Raw genomic sequence first — 10642 nt, forward strand, 5'->3', positions numbered from 1 at the left:
TGTGTGTGTCTGTGTGTGTGTGTGTGTGTGTGTGTGTGTGTGTGTCTGTGTATGTCTGTGTGTGTGTGTGTGTCTCTGTGTGTGTGTGTCTGTGTGTGTGTGTGTGTGTGTGTGTGTGTGTCTGTGTGTGTGTCTTTGTGTGTGTGTGTGTCTGTGTGTGTGTGTGTCCGTGTGTCTGTGTGTGTGTCTGTGTGTGTGTGTGTGTCTGTATGTCTGTGTGTGTGTGTGTGTCTGTGTGTGTGTGTGTGTGTGTGTGTGTGTGTCTCTGTGTGTGTGTGTGTCTGTGTGTCTGTGTGTGTGTGTGTATGTGTGTGTGTATATGTGTGTGTGTGTGTGTGTCTGTGTGTGTGTGTGTGTCTGTGTGTGTCTGTGTGTGTGTGTGTCTGTGTGTGTGTGTGTGTCTGTGTGTGTGTGTGTGTGTGTGTGTGTGTGTGTGTGTGTCTGTGTGTGTGTGTGTCTGTATGTGTGTGTGTGTGTCTGTGTGTGTGTCTGTGTGTGTGTGTGTCTGTGTGTGTGTGTGTGTCTGTGTGTGTGTGTGTCTGTGTGTGTGTCTGTGTGTGTGTGTCTGTGTGTGTGTGTGTGTGTGTCTGTGTGTGTGTGTGTGTGTGTGTGTGTCTGTGTGTGTGTGTGTGTGTCTGTGTATGTGTGTCTGTGTGTGTGTGTGTGTGTCTGTGTGTGTGTGTGTGTCTGTGTGTGTGTGTGTGTCTGTGTGTGTGTGTGTGTGTCTGTGTGTGTGTGTGTCTGTGTGTGTGTGTGTGTGTGTGTGTGTCTGTGTGTGTGTGTCTGTGTGTGTCTGTGTGTGTGTCTGTGTGTGTCTGTGTGTGTGTGTATGTGTGTGTGTGTGTGTGTCTGTGTGTGTGTGTGTGTGTGTGTGTGTGTGTGTGTGTGTGTGTGTCTGTGTGTGTGTGTCTGTGTGTGTGTGTGTGTGTGTGTGTGTGTCTGTGTGTGTGTGTGTGTCTGTGTGTGTGTGTGTGTGTGTGTGTGTGTGTGTGTGTGTGTGTGTCTGTGTGTGTGTGTGTGTGTGTGTGTGTGTGTGTGTGTGTGTGTGTGTGTGTGTGTGTGTGTGTGTCTGTGTGTGTGTGTGTGTGTGTGTGTGTGTGTGTGTGTCTGTGTGTGTGTGTGTCTGTGTGTGTGTGTCTGTGTGTGTGTCTGTGTGTGTGTGTGTGTGTGTCTGTGTGTGTGTGTGTGTGTGTGTGTGTGTGTCTGTGTGTGTGTGTGTGTGTGTCTGTGTGTGTGTGTGTGTGTGTAGAGCAGCTCTCACTCTGTGGAGCTCCACGGTGACCCCCTCCAGTGTGAGGCGGTGCCCTCCTCCCTGTGTTCATGATGACATCACCACCTGATCCATGAGCCCCCCCCCCCTCAGCTGACGTAGTAAAGCCTCTCTGTGTGTTGCAGGCAGAGAGGAGCCGTCCAGCTACACCTGCACCACCTGTAAGCAGCCCTTCCCCAGCGCCTGGTTCCTGCTGCAGCACGCCCAGAACAGCCACGGCATCCGCATCTACCTGGAGGCGGGCCCCTGCGGCGCCGCCCTCACGCCGCGCATGGTGATGCCTCCGCCCATGGGCAACAACTCCATCCCGCAATCCCCGCTCAGCAACTTCCTGGGGGACAACAACCCTTTCCACCTCCTGAGGATGGCGGGCCCCCTCCTCAGGGAGCCGCCGCCGGGCTTCATGGAAAACCGGCTGCCCAACACGCCGCCTTTCATCAGCCCGCCTCCTCGCCACCACCTGGACCCCCATCGGCTGGAGCGCCTCAGCGCGGAGGAGATGGGCCTCATCTCACAGCACCCCAGTGCCTTTGAGAGGGTGATGCGGCTCACGCCGATGGCCATGGAGTCCCAGTCCATGGACTTCTCCAGGCGCCTACGGGAGTTGGCGGGTAACAACAACGCCACCACGCCCCCTTTGTCCCCCGGTAGGGCCAACCCTCTGCACCGACTCCTGAACCCCAACCCCTTCCAGTCTGGGCCCAAATCCCCTTTCCTGAGCACCCCGCCCTTACCGCCAATGCCCCCAAACAGCACCACTCCTCCCCAGACTCAGAACAAGGTCAAGTCTTGTGAGTTCTGCGGGAAGACCTTCAAGTTCCAGAGCAACTTGGTGGTACATCGGCGCAGCCATACCGGAGAAAAGCCATACAAGTGTCAGCTGTGTGACCACGCCTGCTCTCAGGCCAGCAAGCTGAAGCGCCACATGAAGACTCACATGCACAAGGCCGGATCCCTGACGGGGCGCTCGGACGATGGACTGTCCACCACGAGCTCCCCGGAGCCGGGGACCAGTGATGTCACAGGGGAGGGCATGAAGAATCGTGATGGGGACTTTCAGGGCGAAGGCAATGAAGAGGAAGAAGAGGAGGAGGAAGAAGAGGAACTTGAGAATGAGAGTCGGCCAGAGTCCAACTTCAGCATGGAGTGCGAGTTCTTCCGGAACAGAGAGAACGGCGGCAAACTGCCGTCCGAGGAGAAGATGGTGGTGGGCGGCGGCCTCACCTCCATGCAGCAGTACAACCATCTGATCGTTGACAATCGTAAAAGGATGCCCTTCTCCAAGAGAGGCTCGGAGGGCCGGCGAGACACTGGGGACGAGGACTCGGTTGTTGGGGAGCTGGACCACCACCTGCACCACCACCTGCACCACCGCCACCAGGAAGAGAGGACGGCCATCAACGGCCGGAACTGTGGCTCCGGGGACTCTTTCTCAGGCCTGTTCCCCCGTAAGCCGACGCCCATCACCAGCCCCAGCCTGTCCAACTCCTCCAATAAAAGGATCAAGATCGAGAAGGACTTGGACATTTCCCAAACACCCCACATCCCCTCGGAGAACGTCTACTCCCAGTGGCTGGTCGGCTACGCCGCCTCACGCCACTTCATCAAAGACCCCTTCCTCGGCTTCACCGACTCCAGACAATCGCCCTTCGGCACCTCGTCCGAGCACTCGTCGGAGAACGGCAGCCTGCGGTTCTCGACGCCTCCGGGCGACCTGCTGGACGGAGGCCTGTCGGGCCGCAGCGGCACCGCCAGCGGAGGCAGCACGCCTCACCTGGGCGGAGGTCCGGGCCGGCCCAGCTCCAAGGACAGCCGGAGGAGCGACACCTGCGAGTACTGCGGCAAGGTGTTCAAGAACTGCAGCAACCTGACGGTGCACCGGCGCAGCCACACGGGCGAGCGGCCCTACAAGTGCGACCTGTGCAACTACGCCTGCGCCCAGAGCTCCAAGCTCACGCGCCACATGAAGACGCACGGCCAGCACGGCAAGGAGGTGTACCGCTGCGACATCTGCCACATGCCCTTCAGCGTGTACAGCACGCTGGAGAAGCACATGAAGAAGTGGCACGGCGAGCACCTGATGACCAACGAGGTCAAAATGGAACAAGCAGAGAGAACCTGAAGCCGCTCGAGGGGAGAGACTTTCTGACATTTTCTTTCTGGGTTCATTTTCTGTTTCTAAGAAGCTGCCAGCTGAGAGCCAGAGGAGCGGAGATGTTCCTGAAGCCGTGAACTGCCTCGTCGGGGTCATTTGAACAATCAGTCAGCTGATGACATGTGGAGCCTTTAACTGTGCAATAATTTCTGTATTTGTTGGATTTCTGGATTTTGGCATGTGCAGGTACAATATTATTTAGAATTTTTGGTTTTACTTTTGTTTTTTGCGTTACTTGATATCCTGAGAGGTTTTTTTAGAAGACAATTTTTGAGTCATTTCTTTTAGCGGCTGCTTGTAGGAAATTGTATATTGAGCTAAATGTGTGATTTCTTTGAAGAGAATTTGAATTCAATCTTCAATTATTTGAAAGTGGCGTGAACTGAGAATGCTAGAGTTAGTCTATTTTGTGTGATGATGAAACGCGGACAACAATCCTTTGGCATTGTAGCATGAACTGAGTCTAAAACATGTCAATATAATTGGATGTGTAGCACTGAGCGTCATATTTGACAGTAAAAGATCAAAGAGGTCCCATGGTCCTCCTCCTGAGGACTTCTTGACCGGTCCTCGATAAGGCAGCTGCTGATTGGACGACAGCCTCCTCCCTCCTCCTGCTTCCCTCCCCCTTCATTTCACTTCTATCCACACCTCCATGTCATATATGTTGCTGAAGCCATATGATCGAGGCTATGATATTTATTTGTAGTAAACTGAAGCCATGCAATACGAGTATGCATCGAGGCGGGGGGGGGGGGGGGGGGCGGGGACGTCTCAGGGGAGCCAGACTATGTTCCTTGTTTTCAACGTTCACTCCTCTTGCCATCATATGTTGAAATGTGGAGGCACATCGGTGACCTCTGACCCCCGTTTTGAATTTAAATTTGAACCTCAGCTCCTCTCAGACCTGGTCTCAGACCTGGTCTCAGACCTAGTCTCAGACCTGGTCTCAGACCTTGTCTCAGACCTATTCTCAGACCTGGTCTCAGACCTATTCTCAGACCTGGTCTCAGACCTGGTCTCAGACCTATTCTCAGACCTGGTCTCAGACCTGGTCTCAGACCTGGTCTCAGACCTAGTCTCAGACCTCGTCTCAGACCTGGTCTCAGACCTGGTCTCAGACCTATTCTCAGACCTGGTCTCAGACCTGGTCTCAGACCTATTCTCAGACCTGGTCTCAGACCTATTCTCAGACCTGGTCTCAGACCTGGTCTCAGACCTAGTCTCAGACCTCGTCTCAGACCTGGTCTCAGACCTGGTCTCAGACCTGGTCTCAGACCTATTCTCAGACCTGGTCTCAGACCTATTCTCAGACCTGGTCTCAGACCTAGTCTCAGACCTGGTCTCAGACCTGGTCTCAGACCTGGTCTCAGACCTATTCTCAGACCTGGTCTCAGACCTATTCTCAGACCTGGTCTCAGACCTAGTCTCAGACCTGGTCTCAGACCTGGTCTCAGACCTGGTCTCAGACCTATTCTCAGACCTGGTCTCAGACCTATTCTCAGACCTGGTCTCAGACCTATTCTCAGACCTGGTCTCAGACCTGGTCTCAGACCTGGTCTCAGACCTGGTCTCAGACCTGGTCTCAGACCTATTCTCAGACCTGGTCTCAGACCTGGTCTCAGACCTATTCTCAGACCTGGTCTCAGACCTATTCTCAGACCTATTCTCAGACCTGGTCTCAGACCTGGTCTCAGACCTATTCTCAGACCTGGTCTCAGACCTGGTCTCAGACCTATTCTCAGACCTGGTCTCAGACCTGGTCTCAGACCTATTCTCAGACCTGGTCTCAGACCTGGTCTCAGACCTATTCTCAGACCTATTCTCAGACCTGGTCTTAGACCTGGTCTCAGACCTGGTCTCAGACCTATTCTCAGACCTGGTCTCAGACCTATTCTCAGACCTATTCTCAGACCTGGTCTCAGACCTGGTCTCAGACCTATTCTCAGACCTATTCTCAGACCTGGTCTCAGACCTATTCTCAGACCTGGTCTCAGACCTGGTCTCAGACCTATTCTCAGACCTGGTCTCAGACCTATTCTCAGACCTGGTCTCAGACCTATTCTCAGACCTATTCTCAGACCTATTCTCAGACCTGGTCTCAGACCTGGTCTCAGACCTGGTCTCAGACCAGGTCTCAGACCTATTGTCAGACCTGGTCTCAGACCAGGTCTCAGACCTATTCTCAGACCTGGTCTCAGACCTATTCTCAGACCTGGTCTCAGACCTATTCTCAGACCTGGTCTCAGACCTGGTCTCAGACCTATTCTCAGACCTGGTCTCAGACCTGGTCTCAGACCTGGTCTCAGACCTGGTCCGAGGGGTCTGATGAGTCAGCGTCCCTATGCAGCGTCTTTGCGCTCTAGTAGTTTGCAATTATTTTAAAAGCTACGGTACATTTACTGTTATTTGTTAAAGTAATTCTATAATTGTACAATCTGATCTCCGTTGTGTGTAGAAGAGGACACACACACACACACACACACACTCAGCTGCCCTCCATGCACATTGTTTCCATACCCGGTGTCTCGGCCCCAAACACCTTCATAGTGGCACTTTCTTCTTCTTCTGAATCAGATTTAAATCAGAGCTTTCAACAACAGACCCACACTTTATGATTTCCCCGTCCGACACACACACACACACACACACACACACAGAGCTGGTCTCTAGAGGTCCGGAGGGTCCGGAGGGTCTCGGGACCTCCTTCTGCCAGAGAAGCTTCCGGACCTAAAACAATAAATGAATAAATACAACACGGTTTATTGGGGAGAGTTTTTGTACTGCCATTCAATTTGACTTGAGTGTGCCTTGACTAACGATCTTCCTCTTCATCATCTGAGACCAATGCAACACTTTTTACCAACAACAAATTGAACAAGAAAAAAAAAAATGGTGTGAACTTTAACTTTTCACATAAATATAAAAATCTGTCCAAGCGATGCTGAGTCGTGGCCTCAGCGGTGTGTCTGTAGATATGCATCTGTACATAGAAAGGCACAAACCTATTTATAGATATACAGTTTATCAAAGTCCTCACTCAGAAGGATCCCACAGCAGGACACGCCCAGGAGGGGGCGGAGACACGCAAAGGAAGACGCTTCACAAAAATCAGGAAATGCAGAAACTAAAAAAATAATTTAGTGCACTCTGTCTTAAAATAAGTTTACAGTATTGAAACAAGTACAAGGGTAAAATACTATGTGTGTGTATGTGTGTTTTAAACCAGTATTTGTTTCCAGGGTTGCTGATGTTTTCTCTGACGTCGCCGTGGCGATGTGGACACTTTGTTCATCTTGTTTTCCTTTTGTTTTGGTGACGGGGTTTTTAATATATATAAATAAATATAAATGAATATATTGCATTTTTCTTGTTTACTGTTAAAGTATACCAGTATTTGTAATATTGGAGAATGCCTGGGCATTTTTTCAAAAATAAAAAAAGGTTGTTTTTTAATTGTTAATTTTACAGTCCAATTAAAACTTGTGGGTCTCTTAAACTGTTTTTGTCACTGTAATTGTAAAAGTCTTCAGTTTTAGTAACTTTTATTCTGCCTTGTGGGTGTAATGAAATAAAAAAATAAAAAAATAAAAAAATGACGAGCTGTAAAACACTTTGGTGGGGGGGGGGGGCTCCTTTCGTCCTTCAGGAACAACATCTGTTCTTCTGGAACGGACCCGTCTCCACGGAGCTTTTTTAACTTGTGTGCTTCCTCGTGTGAAGAAGAGGAGGGTCCTCTGAGGGAGGGACTCCAACCCACTGACAGGCCGAGCCATTAGCTACGTCTCCTCTCATTGGCCGGGATAGATCACATGATGGATTTGTACTGTTGTGCAGAAGGGGACGTCTGGCGGCCAATCAGTGAGCAGAACACCGCGCTGCGTTTACCTCGACTGGCTGGACAGAGTTCTACGACGACGCAGTTTGTATTTAGTGAAACTCTTTTTGTTGTTCTTTCATTTGTTTGTGATTTCTAACGGACTCTGACGTGTCTGTTGGGGGGGGGGCGGGGGCGTTCTGCTTGACCTGTGTGACCTCCATGTCTATTCTTAAGGCTCCTCCCGTGGGGGCGTTCTGCTTGACCTGTGTGACCTCCATGTCTATTCTTAAGGCTCCTCCCCGTGGGGGGGGGGGGCGTTCTGCTTGACCTGTGTGACCTCCATGTCTATTCTTAAGGCTCCTCCACGTGGGGGCGTTCTGTGACCTGTGTGACCTCCATGTCTATTCTTAAGGCTCCTCCCCGTGGGGGGGGGGGGCGTTCTGCTTGACCTGTGTGACCTCCATGTCTATTCTTAAGGCTCCTCCCCGTGGGGGGGGGGCGTTCTGCTTGACCTGTGTGACCTCCATGTCTATTCTTAAGGCTCCTCCCCGTGGGGGTGGCGGGGGGCGTTCTGCTTGACCTGTGTGACCTCCATGTCTATTCTTAAGGCTCCTCCCCGTGGGGGGGGGGGGCGTTCTGCTTGACCTGTGTGACCTCCATGTCTATTCTTAAGGCTCCTCCCCATGGAGGCGTTCTGCTTGACCTGTGTGACCTCCATGTCTATTCTTAAGGCTCCTCCCCATGGGGGGGGGGCGTTCTGCTTAACCTGTGTGACCTCCATGTCTATTCTTAAGGCTCCTCCCCGTGGGGGCGCTGCTTGACCTGTGTGACCTCCATGTCTATTCTTAGGGCTCCTCCCCGTGGGGGGGGGGCGTTCTGCTTGACCTGTGTGACCTCCATGTCTATTCTTAAGGCTCCTCCCATGGGGGGCGTTCTGCTTGACCTGTGTGACCTCCATGTCTATTCTTAAGGCCCCTCCCGTTCTTGACCTGTGTGACCTCCATGTCTATTCTTAAGGCTCCTCCCCTCCTCCCGTGAGGGCGTTCTGTGACCTGTGACCTCCATGTCTATTCTTGGGCTCCTCCCATAGAGGGCGTTCTGCTTGACCTGTGTGACCTCCATGTCTATTCTAAGGCTCCTCCCATGGGCTTGACCTGTGTGACCTCCATGTCTATTCTTAAGGCTCCTCCCCGTGGGGGGGGGGGGCGTTCTGCTTGACCTGTGTGACCTCCATGTCTATTCTTTAGGCTCGCGTTCTCTTGACCTGTGACCTCCATGTCTATTCTTAAGGCTCCTCCCCGTGGGGGGGGGGGGCGTTCTGCTTGACCTGTGTGACCTCCATGTCTATTCTTAAGGCTCCTCCCCCTGGGGGCGTCTGCTTGATCTGTGACCTGTGTGTCCTCCATGTCTATTCTTAAGGCTCCTCCCTGGGTCTGCTTGACCGACACTACAAGCTGTTATAAATCCTTCTTGTTCGTCTCCTTTCCTTTGGGCTGACAGGCCGTCGCCATGGCAACACATTGACGTCTACCTGCGCTCCACATGTAGGCATCGTGTGGAATAGTCCTGAAATATATGAACATATATGATATATATATATATGATATATCATATATGATATATATATATATATGATTCAATTCAATTCAATTCAGTTTATTTGTATAGCCCAATTTCACAAATTACAAATTTGTCTCGGAGTGCTTTACAATCTGTACACATAGACATCCCTGCCCCAAAACCTCACATCGGACCAGGAAAAACTCCCAAATAACCCTTCAGGGGAAAAAGGGAAGAAACCTGCAGGAGAGAACAGAGGAGGATCCCTCTCCAGGATGGACAGAACAATAGATGTCATGTGTACAGAAGGACAGATTAGAGTTAAAATACATTCAATGAATATGACAGAGTGGATGAATAGTTCATAGTAGGCATATTCCACGATGGAGACCTCCACGATCCATCAGGCAGATGGCGGTGGGGAGGAGGGAGTCTCAACAGTGGGCGGAGTCTCAACAGGACAGTGGCGTAGTCATGAGCAGGAATTCCATGACCCAGACGATCCATCAGGCACATAGGATCTATGCCGTCTCATAGGGTCCGATGACCCCATGAGACGTGAAGTCAAAAGGACTCCGGGGAGAAAGCAGAGTTAGTAACGTGTGATTGAGAGATGAACATTCATCCTTAAGGAGAGAAAAAAGGAGATAGGTACTCAGTGCATCCTAAACGTCCCCGGCAGCTATAAGCCTAGCAGCGTCTCAAGGGGCTGGACCAGGTGAACCTGATTCAGCCCTAACTATAAGCTCTGTCAAAGAGGAAGGTCTTAAGTCGACTCTTAAACGAGGTGACTGTGTCTGCCTCCCGGACTGAAATTGGAAGCTGGTTCCATAAAAGAGGAGCTTGATAACCAAAGCTCTGGCTCCCATTCTACTTTTTAAGACTCTAGGAACTACAAGTAGTCCCAGCATTTAGTGAGCGTAGCTCTCTAGTGGGGCAATATGGTACTACAAGCTCCTTAAGATATGATGGTGCATCACCAATCAAGGCTTTGTAGGTTAGAGAAGAATTTTAAAAGTGATTCTTGATTTTACACAGGAGCCAGTGCAGAGCAGCTAGTGCAGGAGTGATGTGATCTCTTTTCTTAGTTTAGTGAGAACATGAGCTGCAGCATTCTGGATCAACTGGAGGACCTAAGAGATTTATTAGAGCAGCCTGATAAGTTGACCTAAGAGACTTATAGAGCAGCCTGATAATAAGGAGTTGCAGTAATCCAGTCTCAAGTAACAGCTGGCGTGAACCAATTTTCTGCATCTTTTGAGACAAGATGTGTCTGATTTTTGAAATATTACGTAGATTAAAGAATGCAGTCCTTGAGATTTGCTTTACGTGGGAGTTAAAGGACAAGTCCGAACAAAGATAGCTAAGATTCTTTACAGTGGTGTTGGATGCCAGGGCAATGGCGTCTACAGAAACCACATCACCAGATAATTGATCTCTGAGGTGTTCAGGGCCGATTAAAATTACTTCGGTTTTGTCTGAGTTTAACATCAAGAAGTTGCAGGTCATCCATGTTTTATGTCTTTAAGACATGCTTGAATTTTACCGAGTTGGTTGCTCTCCTCTGGTTTTATCGATAAATATAGTTGAGTATCATCTGCATAACAATGAAAGTTTATGGAGTGTTTCCTGATAATATTGCCCAAAGGAAGCATGTATAAAGTAAATAAAATTGGTCCAAGCACAGAACCTTGTGGAACTCCGTGATTAACGTTGGTGGTTATCGAGGCATCATCGCACAAATACAAACTGAGATCGATCTGATAAATAGGATTTAAACCAAATTAGTGCCGTTGCCTGAAATGCCAATCGACTGCTCAGTCTCTGTAACAGGATG

At 50.4% G+C, this 10642-nt stretch overlaps 1 protein-coding gene across 1 annotated transcript in view; it reads left to right on the forward strand.

Moving 5' to 3' along the window:
• bcl11ba (BCL11 transcription factor B a) overlaps positions 1–4152 on the forward strand; it is a 59499-nt gene extending 55347 nt beyond the window's left edge. The window contains exon 4 of the mRNA XM_056410798.1: positions 1373–4152. Within this exon, the coding sequence (XP_056266773.1) occupies positions 1373–3392 (2020 nt within the window). The 3' untranslated portion in view covers positions 3393–4152. The remainder of the gene's footprint in view (positions 1–1372) is intronic.
• The last annotated feature ends 6490 nt before the right edge of the window (positions 4153–10642 follow it).

This window comes from Pseudoliparis swirei, unplaced genomic scaffold, assembly GCF_029220125.1.
Source record: "Pseudoliparis swirei isolate HS2019 ecotype Mariana Trench unplaced genomic scaffold, NWPU_hadal_v1 hadal_27, whole genome shotgun sequence".
NCBI classification, from domain to species: Eukaryota; Metazoa; Chordata; class Actinopteri; order Perciformes; family Liparidae; genus Pseudoliparis; species Pseudoliparis swirei.